A 22,558-nucleotide genomic window follows, 5' to 3' on the forward strand; every position below is an offset into this window, starting at 1 on the left:
TTTTGAATGATCATTTGACATTAAAGACTTGAGTACTAATGGCTGCTAAAAATTCAACTTTGCCATATTAATATCATAATAATAAATTGCATTTTAAAATGTACTGAAATGGAAAAACAAAGTTATTTTAAATTTTACTATTTGTTTTCTTTGTAAGTCTGTTTAATGATGAAATTAAAATATTTTTACTAAATATTGAGATTAATGTAAAGATACATGAATTCACCAAAAAAGCTAGCAGCAACAAAAACAATTGCCATAGTGTAACCTCAGTGGATGTAATATAATACTCTCATTGAAGTTCATTTAAATTAACATTAAGTAAATAATGAAATAAACACACCTGATTTCTGTAAACATCTGTTAATGTCTATCAAAAGTAGAGTGCGTTACAACAATAATTATGACAGTTTTGTCAAATGAGTTTTAATTAAAATGCTGAAAGGTTTTCACGTTTCCTGTGATGTGTTAAGAAAACACATTAAGACCATAAACAAAATAAAGTGTTAATCCCAGCTGCATCTGCTGGATAATTAAGGTACATGAAGGAAATACTATGAGATTAGAGTAGTACATGTTCAAGATGACATTCAAAAGATGTCAACAGTACCAAAGACCGAAAAAAAATTTTAATTGTAAAGATGCACTATGGATTTTTTTTGGTTAAAAATTTACATAAAACAAATGTTCGAATGATCTCCTTGACTTACCCTGATTTACAACAGTGAGCTTATAATTATTATTTATAATTTAAACCGTCAAGGCAGATTTTGTGGGAAATGTCAGTCTTATAGCATTTGCGATTACGTCACAATTGGAGGTGTGTTAAGAGTTCTGACAGCTCATAACCATAAATAATGAGCAACATTATTAACACAATGGATCATTCAAAAAGGCTGCCATCTGAGGAATCATCTGTTGTTAAAACAAAAAAGTCCTTTACAAGCATAAAGGAAAATGATAGAGCCTGTAGCGCAACTCATCAACTGGCATTTCAGAGACGGTGACAACTTTATAGTGATGGTAAGATGACTTCAAAGGATTTAAATCAGCCTAGACATGGCCTTTTCTTGCTGCCTTTTTTCCTTGATTCACAACTCTAAAAAGCAGGTAGCAAAAGCAGGTTACTTCATCTGACTGGGTCACTAGAAAGAGTTTCCACCCCTCTTATACTGAGGCAGAGCAGTATAAGCGCGGCCAGCAAATGTCATGTAATCATTCAAAACTGTGTGAGCATAAGTGTGTGAGATTATGTACCTAACAAAATTTTATGCTACCTACCTCCAACACTATAATTTCCTCAACACTTTCAATTTAATTGTAATCACAGGTTATAGATTTTTTTTTTTTCAGTCTCATTTTGCAAAGCATCAAAACAACATCATCGATTTCAGGGGGAAATACTTGAAAACATGAAAAAATGGATGAGTACCTATATCGATGTCAATAACGGTACTGAGTGGCAGTAATTTGCGCTTGTGAAAATATAGCCCTTTAGCTATGCACCAGCACACCCATTCAATACTACCATTTTACAGGACACGGAACAGAGCAAAGGCGTTACTGACACCATCCCCGTGATGTTACACAGGAAATGGAAAAAATGGGTACAACATGGCCTGCTGCTTACCTGACTGGGTGACAGAAAAACTAGTTGGAGAAAAATCACAGTAGGGGGGTTCAAATGCAAGCTCATCGGCTCATGCGGTCTCCAACAGAAAACAAGGAGCCCTCATTACCAAAAAAAAAAAAAAACAAAATTCTTCAAAACACCCTGCAATAAATGAGATGAACACGTGAAGACTTATTCAGTAAACTAACACTGCTTAGAAATAAAACTAAGGCGCTTGCACACTAGTTTATGCAACAAATCTATTGATTTCAATGGTTGTTATAACTGCACTGCAATTTATCAGTCTCATTCCACCCTCAAAATGGAATTATGCTGAAATTGTAGGGAAAAATACTTTTTGGTTTCAGTCTAATTAGCATTTCACTGATGGCACACTTTGCCTGTTTCAATATCAATGTCATGTACATAATGTAAACATGTCAGCAGTGTGGACGCACTTTAATGTGACCAAAAATGATGCTGAAGTAGCAATATTCAAATTCAAAGCACTGAATAAAACAACAAAGTTTACCATAGTGCTGTACAAACAGTAACACAATGAGCAGAAGACAACTTTTAAAAAGGAATCACATCCATATAATTATATAAGTAATATCAAAAGAAACCTTAAAAAAGACAATCAAAATACAAACAACTAGGATCAGAAGAGGCATGTATGGTACTAGCAACAAAATATGTAAAAAGTGACTTTTTGACTTTACTACGACTGGTTTGATTTATCACCTGAGAACATGACAACCTAAACAGCATACCAAGGTCAGTTACCTAAATTTAATTACTGAAACTTCATTTCCAGTTTCAGTTTTCAGCTAAATGAAAACTACTTCATATAACTACTTCAGATGGCTAACTTTGTAAAGGTGAAGTGTGTAAACTTGTCACCACTTGCAGCATCAATAGGAATTAAAATCTGTTCACTGTAGCTGAAGGACTGTGACACAGCCAATGGCATAAGTTTGGGGGTGGGACTACCTGTTTATCCAAGCAATGCATTTAAAAGATGTGCAGACATTGCACGCTTCACCTTTCTGAGTGACTCCCACAATGTGTTGACCCAAAGTCTGAAACCAGCATGTCCAAAATCCAATGCAGTATATTCTCACAGTTTCAGCTCCTGCACATAAAAGGTCTCCCTTTCCTGAATTGGAGGGCAGCGTGATATATTGAGTGTGCACTGGATCGGGTGGGCACGAGGTGTGGGAGTCTACAGCGTCAATATCAGGTTCATGTTCGTGGTGGGTGGGTTGCCGTTTAGAGACTAGAGGGCAGAATTCTGCTCATAAATCTACACTATAGCGAAGTATTCAGGAGAGACATATACACATACTGGAAATATTATGTATCAGTGATTCCTCAGACCACACAATCGTTCGCACGCACACACAGAGGTCACCGAATGCTTCCACACAATGAAACGGGATACCATGACACAGATGTTCATACAATAACACAAAGGACACAATGCTAAAAACATGCATGCAGTAGCCTACACACTAAAATCTAGTGTACTTCAAGTGTATACAGTATTCTCATGCTGCTCGTGAGGCTGGTGAGCGATATATATATGTGAGGGAAAAGTGGTTTTAAACAAAATATGACATGCAATTCTGAATCACACACACAAACACACACACACACACACACACACACACACACACACACACACACACACACACACACACACACACACACACACACACACAACTCTGAGCAGAGAAGCAGGAGCTCTCCAGGGAGGCCATACAGGTCTGATTTTGGCTCTCTCCTTGCCGGGTTCCAGGCTGTGGGCTCTGAATACAAACAGCGCCTTATTCAGAAAGGCCGCACACACAGGCTGAAAACACTCTGCTCCAAGTCCACCTGAAACAACCAGCCCCGGGCAGCTGGATCATGATGGATGTCACTCAAAGCTCAAATGCACAAAAACCTTCACACGTGTTCCTTAGGGAACAGGTGGGTTTATAAGGCCTTAAAATTCAGTCTTTCCTGACATGAGCACCAACTTGACAAATGATCCCTTCGCCAAGATCTTTGACAAGTCAGATTAGATCGTTGATCATTCAACAACATGTGAACCTGTGCAATTACTGAAAAAGTTTAAATAGTAGGAAAACTGTGCCTGTCATGCAGTCAGGGGCGGACTTACCCATTAGGCAAAGGTAGGCGACTGCCTTGGGCCCCCAAAAGCCAAGGGCCCCCTAATGCTTTTCATATAGGAGATGCGCATTAAGCGCGGACACGCGAACGGTTGCTGTTTACGGTGTTTATGCACGACAATCGTCTGCGCGTCCGAGTTGAACGTGCTTCTTGTGTATCCAGCTTGTAGCAAAATAAAATTGTATGCATCTAAAGCTGACTTCCGCACGAGCGCGAGGTCCCTCTTTCCCAGCGCGCCGCACACTTCTCTCTCTGCGTTCAGCGCGCGGCTGAAAGGACCTGCGCTTTCAGTTAAAACACTGATATGTTGCTTCTCTAATTTTACATATAAGTATAACTGAAAATCACAGCACAGCTATTGTCTTCAAGCTATTCTGTAGCCTATTTGATTTTTATCAGACGACGGCACGATTATATATTTTTGTGCAGATTAACTTCTCGGAAGGGAGAGGTTAGTCTTAATGGGTCGCGTTTCAGTCACTATTTCATATTCATCCCGTTGTCTGACAACAAACAGTCAAATGTATCAATGAAAACAGTTTTGAGAATTTTGCTGCACCAAAATACAGTATGTGGCACAGAGAGGCAAACAAATGTAATAATAAATAATAAATGTACATTTTGCATGTTCAGAAGTGAGCTGCCCTGTCATGCGAAAATGCAAACAGGTTTGTGTAAAGTGCTCAGTGCAAAGAAAGAGAAGTAATAGGAAGCTAGTATTTCTGTGTTTTTTTTTTTTTCATGTGTCTAATAGACATGAAGTTCTTTGAAAAACATCCATGACCTATGAAACATGTCTACTCTTCATGCTCTGTTAACTGGTTTCACTAATAATAAACATTTATTGCATAAATTAATTTTTGCATTACAAAAATGCCTTGAAAGTGTTACAGGTGTGCATATTGACACAGAACAATGAGTTTTAAAGATATGTCAGAGCAGGATATTTTCAGTTGACACAGCTCAAACATGCATTTTAGTCTTGGGACTAGCTTAAGCATTGTCTGTGCAACCATGGGGAAAATAATTCATTTAAGGTACATTTAGAACAGATAAAAATGTGCAATTAAGTTGCGATTATTCACAAGTTAACTCATGACAATCATGCCATTAATCATGATTATATATTTTAATTGATTGACAGCCCTAAGTTAAAATGACTAAATAAAATGTAGGCTTACGCTGGTAACTCACATTTTCATTTTACCTGATAATTATGAGCTGAGCTGTTTTGTTTAGAGCTGTTACCGGGGGGAAACCACTATATTTCTGACTCCAAAAGCACCTCCTACTGGCAGAGAATGAATGTGCATTTTTCAATAATACACAGTCTGCAGTTTTTGTTCAGACCAATGCGAATATTCACTCACATAAATCTGTTTTAAATAATATAATAATTTATACTTCTGACTCATCCCAGAAATATAAAGTTTCAGTTCTGAGGTTTATCATTTTATAATTTATTTTGTTTTATGTTAAAAACTAAAAAAAAAAACGGTTAAATCAATTGCTATTTCGTGGTCTACAACATGAAATAATTAAAGTATCTGCTAAATGAATAAATGTAAATTAAAGAATCCCATTAGAACATGTACATAAAAAATGTAGAAAACATTGGACACAACAATGTGGCACCATTGTGCAGCAGCAAGCATCACGACAAAAAAGGACCTCGAGGGTTGATCTAGGTAAACCAATTCAAAAAAACAGCCCCCCATTCCTCCCACATCACCCCCAAACAACAAAATAATCAACCAAATGCAGTTATGTATGACTTTATTATGACAATGTATGTGTGCTCTTATGCATATAGAATGAATTATGAATAGGCTGGAAATCTATTCTTATTAAAAACTGTTTTTTTTTTTTAAATAAATAAATAAATATTGAAACCAAATTAATTTTAATGACATTCGGTTCCACTGACTTCTAGAATAGCTGCATTCCTTAACAGATGTGGATGGAACACGTAATAAAATATACAATACATGCATCAGAGCCACTTTAAACTTGACTGTTGTTGTGGGGGTTTTTGTCAGCCTTGCACAAGAACCAATCAAATTGAACATCCAATTCATTACTTCCTGTGCTTAAAATTTTTATAATTACTAGAATTGGTACCAGAATTGTTAAACTCATTTTAATAAATACTTATAAAATTAAACTGAAAAAAAAAAAAATCAATTTTATAAGTATTTTTTTTATTTTTCTTACTTAAATACTTAAATACACATAAATACAAAATCTATTGTACATGCATGATACTACCAATTTGTATTAAAGTTTTGTTATTGGCTTCATTTTTCCATGTAAGCATCAGTAGTAAAACTGCTCAGAAGAAGTTCTTGCACATAATATGGCACAATATATTGTAATATCAAACATATGCGGCATTGAGGTGGTTTGGTGTATTTACACAACACTTATATTAGATTTAGCAAAGTGCCTTTCTGTTCTCTTTCTACTGTGCCAAACTCAAGCGGACATATGGATTTCAGTGGTGCAGTAAACTCATTTTTATCAATAGATTCAAACCAGCACATGTAGACATGCCTGTAAACTCTGGCAGAAAATGGAAAGTAATTGAGATCTTATGTGAAGGTAAAGCAGAGCCATACTCATCCGCACTGTACATACCACCCAGCTGGTGAAAGAAAGAATATAGAAAGGTAATAACAGTTTCCCACACGTACACACTTAACAGACATACACGCGGGCGCGCGCACGCACACACACGTGCAAACAAACACTAAAGTGTACACATTTACATCTACGCACCTGGTCTCAAGACAAGCTAAATCAAAACCAATGAGGGACTGCTGCAGGAAAAGTTACTCCCTGACGTTTAACATTTTCAGTTTATTCAGCTGTGTCGGTCGCTTCAAGTAAAGTGCAAAAAAAAAGGAAAAAAAAAGTATGAAAGCAAAACCGCCAACACAGAAACAAATGTGTAACACAAACTTGCAGGCTATAATCAACAGCTGCTTTCACTGTCCAATGCAATGCCTTTTGCTACAATAATAAAATATTAAAATATTAAATATACATAACATCATTCATATTTTGAATCAGTTTTTATTTTCCATTCTCATTTTAAAGTCTTAGTAATTTTGTCATTGTTAGTAGTTTATGTCTCTAGTAGTTTCTATTAGTTTTAGATTTAGTTATTTTAGTACTTTAAATTAAAGCAAATTAATAAAATGAGAAATGTTGGAATTAATTGAAATAAGTAAACAAATAATGGACCTTTATAATACTTATTAATATTTACATTAATAAAAAATTCATTTGATTGTATAAGCATGAACGCAATAAACAGAATAACACAAGCTTGCTGGATCACCAGCCGCTCACTCTGTCCAATGGTCATTTGCTACAATACATTAAATGTAACTAAAATATCATAAAATAAAATATTAAATAACTGAAAGTTAAACAAAATATTTTAAAGGGAGAATATTGTGTTTAATAACATAATTTTTATATATTTAATGGACTGAGTTAAAGCGATGCAATCTAATGCTAAATAATAACTTTTTTTGTTTAATACACAGTTCACCCTTAAGACCCCTAAATATGGTTCAGGTCCCTTCATTAATTGAACTTTACCTCTCCTCAACAAGCAGCATAATTTGAGGTATCATTCATGTTTATAGCACAAACGATACAGATATGAGTCACATATCACATACAGTTATAAAAACAAAAATGTTAACAATAAATCCAGTAAGGATGCTCAAAAAAAGGTGACTGTTATGTGATTTTACCTGTAGTGACGAAAGATCTCCTCCTCCACTTCAGTGAAGAAATGGCACTTAGTGCAGGTGTACTCTCCCGGATGGTCCCGCCCTGGCCCTGCATCCCCTGATCCCTCCTCCTCAGGTTTGACTTCCAGTAAGGTGTGCGAGGTGTGGGTGCTGTCATAGTGCAAGAGAAGCAAGTCAATATCAGTCGAGGTGAACGGGCACTGGTCACACTGATGGGTGACAGACGCTCGGGGAGCTGGCGGGGATGGGGTAGTGGTCCCTCCGGCTGTTAGCTGCAGCAGAAGTAGAGCACAGTGCGAACAGGAGCTCTTACGGCAAGCGAAGGGATAGGAAATCTCCCCCAGGTGCTTCTCAGGAGTGCAGAGCCCACGGGGACAGAAGGGGCAATGTTTGATGGTGCACTTGTGAATGCTGTGAGCCCGTTGGTAGTGATGCAAAAGCGGAGCCACAACGATGACATCCGGACCGTGAGTCATAGAGTAACGGAAGTCGCAGAACTGGCAGTTGTAACTGGTTACTACCGTTTCTGGGTCATTCGTTGCTCCAGTCTTCTCCTTTTTCCGTAAGTGGGAGTCTCCGTCACGGGTCTTTCTATCCCTTTCCTCTGGACTTCCTTCCCTAATGGCCGCCTGGCCGTGTCTCTTCTCATAGTGCTCCAGAAGCTTAGAAGCACTGGTAGCTTCGCAACTAAAACTGCAATACTTGCACCAGTAATACGCTGCAGGGGGGTCACCTCCAGTGTGGCTAGGGGAGTGTGATGCCCTGATTGGTACGGAGTACCCAGCCACAGTGTCATCTTCGGCCCTCACCGCCACCCGATCGGCCCACTTCCCTTGCTCGTCTGCCTCAATGCGTGGAATGCAGTTCCCCTTCCGTTCAGTTGAGGACTTCTCCTCGAGGTTGGGGTTGGATGGAGGTGGACTCTTCATCTTGTTGGGGTGGGTGGCCAGGAAATGCTGCTCTAGGTCTACAGAAGAGCTTCCCATGTAGGTGAAGTTGCAGAACTTGCAGCGGAAGTACTTGGTGTTGCCCTGACAGTCCTGCGTCTTTCTCCCAATTCCGATAAAGGTGCCAGCTAACGTTACCTGCAAGATCAGGGAAGTTGAAGGGGGGGATGACAAAGAAAGAAAATGAGATAAAGGGAAAGAACAATCATCCGTGAGTTACAGAGAATTACAGAGAAATAGAAGTCTGATATAAGAAAGACAACAGACTTTCAATAACCCTCCCAATCTTGAAGACGAGGCAGGAGTTATCACCACACAAAGGCAAATCACATTTTATGTTCTTATTACTTCTCAGCACTGAGAATTAAAAAATCCTTCAGTGAGCAGATGGGGGACATGAGAAAGAGTCAAGGGGTAAAGCGACCATGCATGCAGCCACAAAATGGATCTTTTCCGATTAATAATATCTAGGTGTAACTTTAGTTTGGATACTCTGAAATGAAATTGTGGATTTAAAAAAACAGAAAAGAAAAAATGAATAGGATATAAGATAATTAAAATGCATGTCATTCACTAAATTAACTAACAAAAATATTTCTGAAATCAGTGTAATTGCATGTATATTCAAATATAGACAGATCTATGACTTAATATGCAATAGATGTCTGGCCTATAAACAAACATATGGAAAATTTAGCTGGCAGTTACAGAGCCAAAAGAGACTGTGAGTGGGAGATCTTGAGCTTCATACGCACTGTGGGGAATTCAACGTCATGCTCCAGACAAAACACTCAAGGAATGTCACAGAACAGACAGACCCTTTCCTCTGAGCAGCCCCTGAGCTGTATGTTGAAGCAATGATTACATAAACACCCACTGCTTAGTGTAATCTGTGCTCGATTACAATTCTTACACGTGCATATTACAGATACAAAGTGGACTAAGCTGAAGTCTCAGCTGGTCGCTCTGTAACACCTGTCTGAGGAATTGCATTTAAGAAGAGTGCACTAGTGACACAGACTGCACAAACCTTTTCAAAATAAAAATACAAAATGATGTTATGGTTGAAAGAAAAAAGAAAGAAAGAAAGAAAGAAAGAGAGCAAAAAATGTGATGTGCATTAAATTTAGTAGTTATTTACTGTTAATTATTAATTTTAAAAAAAATTATAGTAAATTAAGTAAATTATATAAGAAGAAGAAGAAGAAGAAATTTAAATTAAAAAATTAAGTAAAAAAAAAATTACAAAAGAAATTGTTTAAAACTCACTATTTTAGTCCAAAGTACATGTACTACGCATATTTATCAGGGTTTCTGCAGGATTTTTAAGCTCAAATTTAAGAACTTTTTAAGACTTGCACAAATAAAATGAGCCATATTAAACTGTAAAATTACTGTAAAAAGCACAATTTACAGTTCAGATACAAGTTTTCACAAAAACAAAAACTTTTATAAAATGATAACCTTTACATTTCAGCCTTTAAACAAAGGTATTAATTATTATATTAATTTAAACAATTATTAACAATAAATTATTATATCAATTAAATAACAAATTAGGTGTGTGCGATATTGACAAAAAAATGATGTCTCGATAATTTACAGGGATTTTATCGATAATGATAATTAGACGATATTTTGCTGAATGTTTGCTTTTCGCGATTTACTCAATAATATCAAATCGCACATCGTTAAAACAACAATTATGATATTATCACAGACCATACATATCGCACACCCCTATTCTGTTTGGATTTTTAGAGTGCATTGTCTTCTTATCGATCCACCAGTTCACATTTAAAGCTCTGCGTGTTTGCAGGGTAAAAACAAGCGGCGATTTTTGCATTTGTCTGAACTCTGAAAAAAACATTTATTCATTATGACAACAGGTGGACCTTTTGGTAGAAATACAACTATTTTCCCAGGAACGGCAGAACAAAAAGCAGCGCAGCACTGGACTTTGAAACACAAGTGAAAAGAGATACATCAGTTATTTAGCAATAATTAAAATCATTATATCTGGCTGGTAAACCGGGCAAAATCACCCCTGCACTGACTAAAGCTAAATGCTTAGAAACTTGGCTCATTTCATAGAAACCAAACTTAAATATGCCTCTTAAATTGTAAACATGACATTGTTGAAGTGAAGAGTGAAACCTTGCTGAAAGTTAGGCAGATAAATGACTATGACATCTGTTCATTACCCATCGTTTAACATAAATCGACTCCTGTGTTTTTACTGGCTCCTCTGACCAGCTTCCCTACGCTCTTTTTCCTCCCTTTTTTCATTGGGAAAATGAGAAAATCGCAGTCGTCGATATTACTGCATGGAAAATTCCACTAGGAATGAATTCTGAATAGACTCATTATTCAAACTTTTTTCCCAAATAATTTATACGGTATTACGACAATTCGTAGACAGGCTGATGTTGAAATGAAAAAGATTGTGGCCGGTGTTATTAGAAGAAAAAAAACATCAGGTATTCTAAGCTGCGCTGTGTGCTTGCTTGACTGAGTACATGCACATGTGCAAAGTGGGCAACTGCTCATAATGGTCCATTTAAACATGATACACTGAGGCTAGTGCTACGATAAATCAGCCAGAAGTCACAGAACAAAGCCAAATGCAGTGTGCCAGCATGATCCAGACTAATCTCTTTCACATTTTTTGTTTGCTTGTTTTTATAAATCAGAAATCACCAAGGTGATATGACAAATGACGCTTGCATTTCTATTTGAACGGAGCAGCTTGATTGCTTATTCATGACGTTATTTTATAGCACACACGAACAAACACAAACTCTGTGAGGGCTAGTCAAAATTTCGGGAATTAATGCAGCCAATGTTCATCAGTGTGTGAGTTTCTGCGTGTGCATGACTTTGCATGCATCATGTACGGTTACCATTCATCTAGTGGTTTTAAGTCTGTGACAAATTTTAAGTTTCACAGTTGCATGTGCATGCATCATTTTTAAGCCTTAATGACCCATGGGTCTGACTATAGCACTGCTCTAAAACTATAAGGCTGTCTTGCTTCTGACATAGGCAGTTGCCTTTTAAGGCAGCATCTTACCTGAAATGTGCCCTCATAAGTCACTGATTTGGAACACTCTACATAGGAAGCAACTACATGTATCATTAAATTGCATTTCACAGGCAAAGCAGACAGGAGACTTCATTTGATTTCAATACAGGTGACGAGAGGAATGAAGCAAAACTCTAATATGCATAAATACACATGTTGGTAAGAATATTTAATGTTTTTGAAAAAAGTATCTTATGCCCACCAAGGCTACATTTACTTTAACAAAAATACAGTAAAACATTAATATTTTGAAATGTGTATGATTTTAATAATATTTTTTCTGTTTTAATATATATTTAAAATGTAATTTATTCCTGAATAAATTTGTAGCTGAATTTTCAGCATCATTACTCCAGTTTTCAGTGTAACATGATCCTTCAGAATTCATTCTAATATGCTCATTTGGTGCTCAATAAACATTTATTTTTATTATAAATGTTGAAAACGGCTGTACTGCTTAGTACTTTTGTTTTCAGGATTTTTTCTGATGAACAGAACACTCAAAAGAACATCATTATTTGAAATATAAAACTTTAACATTGTTTTAACATTATAACTGTCTTTAATCACTCTCCTGTATAGAACAAAAATACGACCCCAAACATTTGAGCAGTACTTTAAATTTTCAGTTTCAATTTTCAGTAGTTTAAATTATTATATTTTAGTTTTTTTTAACTATTCTGTTTTTTAATGTATTTTTTATATTTATTAGTATTTTTATTATTTATTATAGTATTGAATGGATATGTATATCAATCAACAACATTTTTCTCCTTTCTTCTACTTTGTGATTACCTGTACGTCATAGGTGCCATTAAGTACGGAGGACCTGGGTGACCCTGCTTCCGCCGCAGAGCCGCTCTGAGCTGACTGGCCGAGGAGGCGCGTTGAGTCTTTGGCCTGTGTTTGGGCTGTGAACTGCACCATGTTATGTAGTGCCAGAATCTTATTGTCCAGCTCCGCGTCCTGCCGTGTCCGGTTGTGCAGGCCCAAATGGTACTTCCGAAAGTGTTTGATCAGATCCGTGGGGTCGTTGCCATAGTAACCATACCCACAAATGTTGCACTTAAAGTCTTGTAGTTTGGGTGAGGTGGGTGGAGGTGCTCCTGTCTCAGCTCCCAGAGGGCTAGGGGCGTCCTCCACTCCCCCAATAGGCCTCTGTGGATGAAGTGTAACTGGAGGGACTATAGAACCTTCGACAGACACACCATGAGGGCTGTCAGAGCCCAGCAATGCTAGTGGGCTGTGTGTGTCATCCCTCTCCTCTCCGTTACTGGTGCAGCCCTGTACGATGACACCGCCTGACCGAGTGGAGGGTTTTAGATTGTTCCGGTCATCCTCACAGTCTCCTCTCTCACCTGGATCAGAGTTTGTTGGGGAGGCGGTAGAGTCCAGCGGTTCTGTATCAGTGCCCTCGCGGCTGGAGTAGGATGCTGCCAGGTTGTGGCTGGAGTTATGCAAGTCAGGCCTGTCTGGTTTGATGGGGCCAGGGGAGGACGGTTCCTCCTGTTCTTCGCCCACAGCCCTGTCGGGCTCTGAAGCCTGGCTCCCCGCGTTCCCGCTCTCTGGGCCTGTGGCCTCGGCCGCCACCACCTCGCCCTCCTCTTCTTCACCGCCGAAGCTTCTCAAAGGGGGATTCTTTTTCCGTACCATATCTGTAACCCAGCAAAAGAGAAGACCAATGTTAGAGACTCGCCATTACTCAAGTAACTTGCTCAATCTGTGGCTCTGACTGCTCACATACTAAAAAATATTTTTTGAGCCAATGGTGCCTATTCTGCTCTCTATAAAAGCTTTTTGAGTGTTCTTTGATTTTTGAAATTCGGAGACGGAATGCCCTAGAAACAGTTGTGCTGTCCCAGCTCAATCCATAAACAGCAATGAAGTTCTAATATTGGTGACTATGTCAGCACCGGCCTTTGTTGATGATGTTTTAATGAACAAAATCTGTGCACTTATATCTCTGATGTGGCTTAGGGATACACATTTTAATCAGTTACCAAAATCAAAGATGATAGGGGAGAGGAAAAAAAATGTGGAATTTATAAAGTGATTCATAGCAAAAAATTTCCATCAGAACTCAATGAGGTAATGCGTGTTTGTTCATAGAAGGCAAATCGCACTATTAACTACACTTTCCTTTGGCACAAACTGCACAAAAGTGAATTTCTATGAAAGGTTTAGCATAGCGCTCAGTTAACCATCATTTTTCATTTGCAGGATGGTGTGTGTGTTGGCCAGTTTCAATTCAGGGCAATTACGGTTTCTTCCGATTTAACAAAACAGGGGCCTGTCTTATTTCGACAGACCGTCGAGAGCAATTTCCTCATTTAGTCTGTAATGCAAATGGATATTAAATAAAGCAATTCATGCTTTACAGTCGGGCCACACCTTAACCAGAGCTAAGTTGATAAAAGCCTTGAAAATCGAATCATAAATATAACCACACCCAGTCATATCTCTCACAGCATCTCTAACACCCTCGCCATCCACACTCTGCTAATCTCAGGCTTCACAGCATCTAAACACACTATGGCGGGTGTGATATCCATTTAAAATTGATATTGTGTCATATAACTACTCTATAAACAGATTGCTTTTGAAGAAATGTATTCAAATAACAATGGTGTCTGTAGTGAGCGTGACTGACTGGTAGAAGAGATGCAACTAATGGCTGATGTCAGTTCTTGAAAGCCTACATTCTTAATCTGTCATAAAACATCCAAAACTACATATCATTATTGTATCATAAGAAACGCAATCAACAATGTAGCACTACATGCAAAAATATATAAATGCAAACAAAATATGCTTCTACATTCTGCATTTGTATTTTGTTTAATAGCCTATATATTTTATTGGAATTATGACATTTATTGGAATTAATTTTTGCCACCTCTATTAAGTCCATGGAAAGTCATCAAAAAGTCTGTGCAAGCAGTTATATTAGATATATTTGTTCTGTTGAAATCTTACATGATCTCATTATTAGACTTCTGAGGGAAGTAAATACAATATAATTTACTTTTCTTTATTTCCAAATATTCTTCCCTAAAAGTACTAAAAAGATCATTAACTGAAACAAGAATCATAGAGAAGAATCAGAACCAGAATTATAAAAACGTATGTTTTTGAATATGTTTTATTTATGCTGTGCTCTAAAATGTTTAATCTGCTAGATATTACTCTTGTATAAAGCTGGTGAATAAACATGGCCACGAGTCATTGTAATAACAGATTTGTAAGCAATTCTGAGTCGGGTATTTTCAATGATTCAGTCAAATCAGTTCACAATTCAAGTCAGTTCAAATCTAAATGATTTGATCCCTGTTTCTGTCTAATATACTGGGGATTAAGTTAACTCGATTTAAAATTTGCATAGCATATTAGGCTACAGAACTTATTTAGAGAGCTATTGATTTACTGAACTAAACACTTTCCCATCCTCATTTTCCTTTCATCGTCTCTCAGTTTCTGAGAATAAAGGAACAGGTCTTGTTATCAGGATTGAATACTAAGAGACATCTTAACCAACACAGAAGAAGAAAAAAAAAGGAATAGAGTGGGAGGATGAGAAAATTTTTTAATACCGGATATGGTGCACAATTACATTAAAACTTGCAGGGGAAGCAGTGAGACATTACCATTCCAGGCCGCCATCAGAAACCGAATAATCTGCTTTTATAGCTCCCAGGCATTTGCTGCGTTCCTGTACCAGTCAATTCAAATCACTAGTTCACTATCCACCCCCACCTCCTTTCCCTTTCCTATATTAAACTGCTCCTCTTCTGTTATTGTGCCTGCTCAAGAACTTACTTAATAAAGTATAATATGCTTTTTGAGAAGGACAGGACAATCAATTTTCTTAATTAAAAAAAGTAAGGAGGGGGTGAATGGATCGACAGTGGCCTCTGTCTGCATACAGAGCAGAAGATGGAGCAGGGCTGTCCCTTGAGCGCTCTATGACACTTCAGCTAATGCAATCTAATGACAGGAGTCAAAGCTACAACTAGCTTAAAAACTGATGATTCTGACATTGTGTATGGGGATGTGTTAACCAACTGTTAGCCTACTTAGTGAAGATTTCCAGGGGGTCTTGGAGAAGCGAATAAACAAAATGCTGTCAATTGCTTTCATCAGCCACATGATTTAAAGCTATATATTATGTTTTGACATTTGTTTTTCTTTTTTTTATCGGAGAAATCTACTTGTCGACAGGCGTTTGATCACTGTCATTGTGACATGGTGATGGAAAAGCTCTGTGTGATTTAATCTCACACACACACAAAAACACTGTATGCACAATCAAAACTGACAATGCTGCAACACAACATTCCTGTTGAGAAAAACGCTCTAATGACAAGCGTGACATATCAGGATAGTTCAACTAACATGCCATCAGATGCAAATTTTGCATGCTGAAGACATTTGCATGTGTTGTGTCCTTAAAAAAAGTTTTTTTTAAACAGTTCACAGACCCAGGCAGAACAGACCAACATTTTTTTGTTCTTTTGGGGAATTATTGTTACTATAAGATCCAAAATAAACTGCAAACAAAAAGACGTCTGCTAATTTCCTGTGTGTTTCTGCATGCTTTTTGTACCACATAGGTTTTATTTGGTAGACTTTTTAAAAATATTAATAAGTAGTTCTATTAATATATATATATATATGTTTTTTTTATAGCCCCAAAAAATCTAAATAATTCAATAATTAAAAACATTCTCAACATACAAAAAATGAGAACATTTAAAATACAAATGTAAATGAACATATCTTTAATGCACTTTATTTACCAATGTATTAAACTTCCAGCATCTGCAGGCACTTACAGGCACTTAACAATTCAACTCAAAACATTTGTATCTGACGGATGTTTCACGACATCACAATGATCCCTAAATAAAGTACAGATGAAAAGCAGATTGCTGAGTGGCAAACTAATGTTGTGAGACCACTTGCCATCAGTTTACATGCACACAAACTCCACTAACGTCACACAGGCAGCTCCTTGTGAAAAAGTCAGCAGTTGCCGGCTTCCTGTTGGCCCATCTCTATTATCAAAAGGGCTGGCCATATACACACAGAGCCTCATTTGTGAAGAGGCAATGTGACTCCAAATATGTCATCTTCATTGTCAAACTCATTTAGGAGATCTTGTTTCAAACACAACAACAAATACAGGGGATTTCCTCAACAATCTGGCCCGTCTGGTCAGCGCTGATGAGATTTTTAGTGGTAGGGTTTAACTCATTGCAGGAAGAGACCAAGTCGTTCCCACTAGGCAGTATATTGTGGAGTCCAGACATTGTCCAGGTGGTTGAAGTTATAAGCTGGCAGTGGGAGTATATGTAAAAGTAATTTCTGCATGTCTTGTTATTTTGCGCATTTCTTTACTGTGTGTGCTCATTACAGTTGCTTTGGTTAAGAATGTCTGCAGTGTGTCGAGGTGTTGCATAGCAAGAGATTACTGCTTAATGAGTCTGCTTAAAATACACACCCACACACATACTGACACAAACACACACCGGGAAGATGACAAAACCCTTTCTTTAACTATAAGCAATTTTCTGTAGTTAAATAGTACAGGTCAATATATACATTATTATTTTCAGCTTTTGACAGTATTCACAGTATACACACTGAATAATGACAAACATCATTAAATTGATTCACGGAACTGTAAATGTATTAAACTTTGCAAATTTAACTGTACTGGTTCCAATTAAAGTTTGAATTCAACACTACTAAAAAGAAAATCTAAAATCTGTCCCAAGCCTCAGATTGGAAATTCGTGTAATGATACATTCTTTAAGAAATGTATAAATGCATCTGTTGGGGGAAGTCGCGGCCTAATGGTTAGAGAGTCAGACTTGTAATCCAAAAGGTTGCGAGTTCGAGTCTTGGGCCGGCAGGAATTGTAGGTGGGGGGAGTAAATGTACAGCGCTCTCTCAGCGCTCAACGTCACTTTCTTTCACTTTAATCAAATTAATGATCAAATTAATCACAAATAGACTATACTGCAAATATTCCACATATCACAATGATACAACTGAAATACAAATGAGTTAATTTGCTTGAATCTGAAGACACAAGAAAGCAACTTGTGCATTATGGAACATGCACTAGCTGAAACATTTGCACTTTCTAATCCTGAACCTTTTTACACAAAGGTATAAGGAATGATTTGAACTTTCAGTTTGTTTTTCCAACTATCATATGGAGTACTTTTATGACACATATGGATGTTGTATTCTTTTTGAATTCACAAAGATTCATTGTCTATTTAGCTGCAAGAAAAATAATCTTTAAAATTTCTGAGTTTTGAGTTCGAAAGAAACTCGTTTTGGAGAAACATTGGTAAACAATGACAGAATTTTCATTTCTGAGTGAGCTATTCCTGACTAAACTGAACAAACTGCCAATTACTCAAGCCAGCCCATAGCTATTTTATTTTGGTCCCAGACTTGTGTCCCTCAATCTTTCACTTTGAGTTCAGATGTAATCCTCTCTACATCACAGTCCCAGGAGGATGACATGGGAGCGGAGATTCACACACACAGCTCGAGGACCCCATGGAGCGCTGCAGCCTGGGTCACTCCGAGCTCTCCACCCAGAAAGTCTGTTTATTAAAAATACATTACCCAAACCGCCTCTCATAATTCAGCCCTGTGCTTTCAATCCATCGGGGGTGGATCTGAGTGAAGTCTTAAATAACAAACCCTATACTCACACGCATGCTGACGCTCCCTCATATAAATACTAATGCAGTTGCGCGGGCACACGCACCTCTGATCAGTCAGGCAGAATATTGAGTTCCCCGAGATCTAAAATGTTGAGACTCATTTTGCATCCTTTATTTATGGCATCATAAATTGAAGCAATAGAAAATAAAAAAAGAGAGAAACTATACACTCTAATTGCTCTCTGTCATGGCTGGAAGACAGTGTGGAGGAATTAATTTCTAAATGAGTAACTGGTACGATCACAGCAAAGGCAGGGCTAAACATTAACAAACTCAAATAAAGAACTGCATTTCCATCTGATTTCACTTGCATGTTCTGGGATTTACCAATAATCAACTTTTGGGGGCTACAAGAGCATAATGACAAGGAAAAAAAGAACATCACTTTAAAGTGAAACAGGCCCTGCTTTCTACTCTAATAATGGTATATTTAACAGCACACATGGCAATTAGCCATGACTCGGATCCGTCAGGCATACCATGTGCGTGCGGTCACACGTGAGTCGTCATAAAAGTGTTCCCCCATCTATACCACAATCCCACCTTGTAGTGTCTGCTTTTTTATCCCTCCCATCCTTTATGATGTCACCACCACAGACTTTTGTGGTGAGAAAGGACTCGAAGGACCCCGATCCATCTTCCAGAGAAGTTTAATCTTGTTTGTAACATTAGGAATAAATCACATTACTGTTTCAAGCATGTGGAGGGTCTATGGAAAACACATATGTGAGATGCTAGATAGAAGCAGTGCAATTAATTATCATTAAGGCGAAATGTCAAGCGGAGGAACAGGGCTCTGAGTCAGCCCCGCATCACCCCTCCAAATCAGGTGATACACACACTTTCACACATGAACCATGCGGCTGTGTGTCACATTAATTTGACCCTGGGCTAAAACATGGCAAAGAAATAATTGCCTCTAAAGCATGATAACTACCAAGCTGTGACACTGAGTCAATTTCATTTAAGTGCTCTATTTTTCTTCTTCAGATACAGGATGTTTCTCTATACCATACATCTGAAAATGTATTTTCTTTCCTTGAAAGTTAGAGTATTGAAATTCCTATTTACAATTATACTGATTAAGTGAAACCCCGGCAGCAGCAGATAAAAGCATCGTATGCTTTGGAAGAAATTCTATCAACCTTACTTTTTATTAAATTCAGTTGACTTTATTTTCATTGCGGGCTATTGTTGGTCCGTTTGCAAAACACTGAAATCTCCTGTGCAATCTGGAACAGCCAATCAAGTAAGCAGACATTTCTTTAGAAACTGAGAGAAAAAGTAGCTCTCGTGCCACAAATGACTTTGAGATTGCAACAGGCAGCTAGAGACAGCAGGGCTGCTCTGTCTTCACAGCATCAAGACAACAGGCGTCAGGCCTGTTTTTTTCAGTTTTAGCTATCAGTGACATAAAACTGGAAGTTTGGGTGGGACGTATCAAAGGGAAATGTCCCTTTTTTAAATAATCAAATAGCCAATAGGCTTTAGTTGGGGAGGGGGATTATTTGATTGGACAAAAATCTTTGTAGTTCAGGGTGAGTCAACAATACTCATTGGCCAGTTTTCTTGGGAGTAAAAAAGGATGTACATTTAAAATATACATCTGCAAAAGCAGATATTTAGCAGCAGTCAGAACGAGCACAGATGGACTGAAACACATAGGGTTTAAACATTTCACAGTCTCTTTAACACAATGTAACAATTATGTATTTTCTATAAGAAATATGTATAATAAAACACATTTCCATTTTTGCTGCACTTCCAGTCTCTGCTAGCTTTAAGTCCAATATTGCTAATGCTGCTGTCCATTGGTGAAAACATCACGTTTCTGTGCCACACAAGAAATCAAGAAAAGTTATTACCATAGCAACCATAATTTCTTTTCAATGATCTCATCTTATCAGTTCCACTTAAGCAGCATCTAGTCATCGACAGAAAGCAAAAATCAGGATACAGATTCTACAAGGAAGAGTTGAATATTAAACAAGAAATTGCAGATCGTAGGCAGCCTCTCATAAGAGATTCAACCTTTAATGTAAACAAGAAGTGAGGAGACATCTTTAGAGACTGAAATGAATCAACAGGCCTGCCAGAACACAGGGCTTTCTTCAGAGGGTGTGTGTATGTGTGTGTGCATGTATTGAACAGCATACTAATCTCCACCCATCCTCAAAGTGCGAGAAGAAGAAGATAAAAAACAAATACTACCAGTGCAACGCTAAGGCCTTTGAAGGAGGCGGGGACTGCCAAAATCTGTCTTCGTACAGATGTCCGGGAACGTCGATCTGTGCTACGCCCAATATTCCACTGACTTTGAAATATCAGCATGCAAAAGGAAAAAAGGGGAAAAAAAATAATATCAAAGAGCACTTAAAGAGAAGACTATGTTCCTCATTAAAACCTGTGGAGATAGCCAGGTTTTATGATTCCGGAGTTACAAGGGAAGGAAAAAAAATATATGAAAAGCTACATATTAAATTATAAAAGTGCATTTCAGGAAGAAAATTATACCTCATCAACTTTCAATAATATTTTGCTGTACCTCATTACATCTTTATCTTCATACTAAATTACTGTTGTGCAATAAACAAAAGCTTTAGAGTTGACGGACCTTCAGGGGATGATTTAATTCCTGCGCATTTGTGGTGGAGTCATCCAGCCTGGAAACTTCCAACTCATATACAACTCTGAGAGAGGAAGTCCTCTCACCTTAAGTGATGCGTCATTTCAGTTTGAGAGAGTGAGAAAGTACAAAGCTGACAGAGAAACGTCAGAAAGAGAGAGAGTGTGTTTGTAGAGTAAGGAGAGAGGAGGGGTCGGCATGTCAAAAATAAAGAGCTTTTCCCATAATTCTCTTCACCCCGTTTTCCTTCCATGAGGCAGCTTGTGAAAGGGTGACGTGCTCAATAAGAAGGGCCCGTGACTAACTGCCTCTCTGTGACTTTTTTTTCCCCTTTTTTACGTGGCATGTCAATGGTACACAATACAACCAACACAACCCCCTTCATGTTTATTCATGAGAACTCATTCACATCAAAGACGCAACACCAAAAACTGTTGCCTTTGGCAATGTTGGCAAGGTTTTACCCCCCCACACCCACCCATCCACCCATCCTCTTCTCTTAATCAACTGAACTGCAGAACATGTGGACCTGTTGCACTCGACCAAAAATGCTTGACAGATATTTCAATATGTCGTGGTATCATGGTTTCCACAAAATGTTCTTCATCATTGATAATATAAAGAAATGTTTTGAGCACCAAATCAGTATTTTAGAATGATTTCTGAAGAATCATGTGACACAATGGCTACTGAAGATTTAGCTAGGTCTTCACAGGAATAAATTACATTTTGACAGTAGAATAGTAAAATAGAAAACAGTTATTTTAAATTGTAATAATATTTCGATCAAATAAATGCAGCCTTTTTGAGCATAAGAGAATTCCCTTACGAAACATTAAATTTTTTTTTACCTCCCCCATACTTTTAAGTGTATGTGCAGAAGAAACATAACAGCACAGTAAATTGCAAAGTTTTGAAACATCAGAACAGTATAACATCCATGTGTATGAACATGGATATATAATATACAAAATGCCATGCCAAAATGATGCCAAAAAGTGTTGTTTATTTCTATTCCTTTTTACCTCCTTTTTTTCTCCATAATTCTAACTCTGGAATAGCCTCTCTGATAATGTTCAGGGTTCATACACACTTTCTCTGTTTAAATCTAGATTAAAAACACATCTCTTTGGCCAAGCATTCAAATAACGCATCTCATAATTTTGGACTGCAGTTATATCTGATCAAATGCGCATTATTATTCTTTAGCTTAGGTTAAACTAATAAATTTTACTTGGCTGGAACAGCAGCTACGCTAATTATGTCTCTATTCGTTTCTCTGTTTTGCCACGGGATGTAACTAGGATTTACACAAGCTCCAGTCTGGATCCAGAACACCTGAAAAGAGATGATTCCAACCCCTCAGAGGACCTCAGATGATGCTAACCCTGAAACAACATACAGAACTACCACATTTTGCTATACGTTTGATTGCATAATTGCTGTTAATAGTGTTAATCGTCTGTTTGTTTACGTCTTTTATTGATTTTTCCGAACATTTCTGCTGTATGCACATAAACTGACAATCACCACTGATAAGCTACTACTAAATATTGTAGAAACTTAATTTTCTGTAAAGTTGCTTTGCAATGATTTG

The 22,558-nt window shown here is 37.5% G+C and overlaps 1 protein-coding gene across 5 annotated transcripts in view; it reads right to left on the bottom strand.

Moving 5' to 3' along the window:
* LOC109100169 (zinc finger transcription factor Trps1-like) overlaps positions 1-22,558 on the bottom strand; it is a 109,887-nt gene that overhangs the window by 68,362 nt on the left and 18,967 nt on the right. For all 5 annotated transcript variants that reach the window (XM_042777095.1, XM_042777097.1, XM_042777098.1 and 2 more), the window contains exons 3-4: positions 12,385-13,244; positions 7,558-8,642 (exon numbers count right to left, since the gene is read on the bottom strand). In XM_042777095.1, the coding sequence (XP_042633029.1) occupies positions 7,558-8,642; positions 12,385-13,244 (1,945 nt within the window). The remainder of the gene's footprint in view (positions 1-7,557; positions 8,643-12,384; positions 13,245-22,558) is intronic.

The sequence above is a fragment of the Cyprinus carpio genome, chromosome A19 (genome assembly GCF_018340385.1).
Source record: "Cyprinus carpio isolate SPL01 chromosome A19, ASM1834038v1, whole genome shotgun sequence".
Classification (NCBI taxonomy): domain Eukaryota; kingdom Metazoa; phylum Chordata; class Actinopteri; order Cypriniformes; family Cyprinidae; genus Cyprinus; species Cyprinus carpio.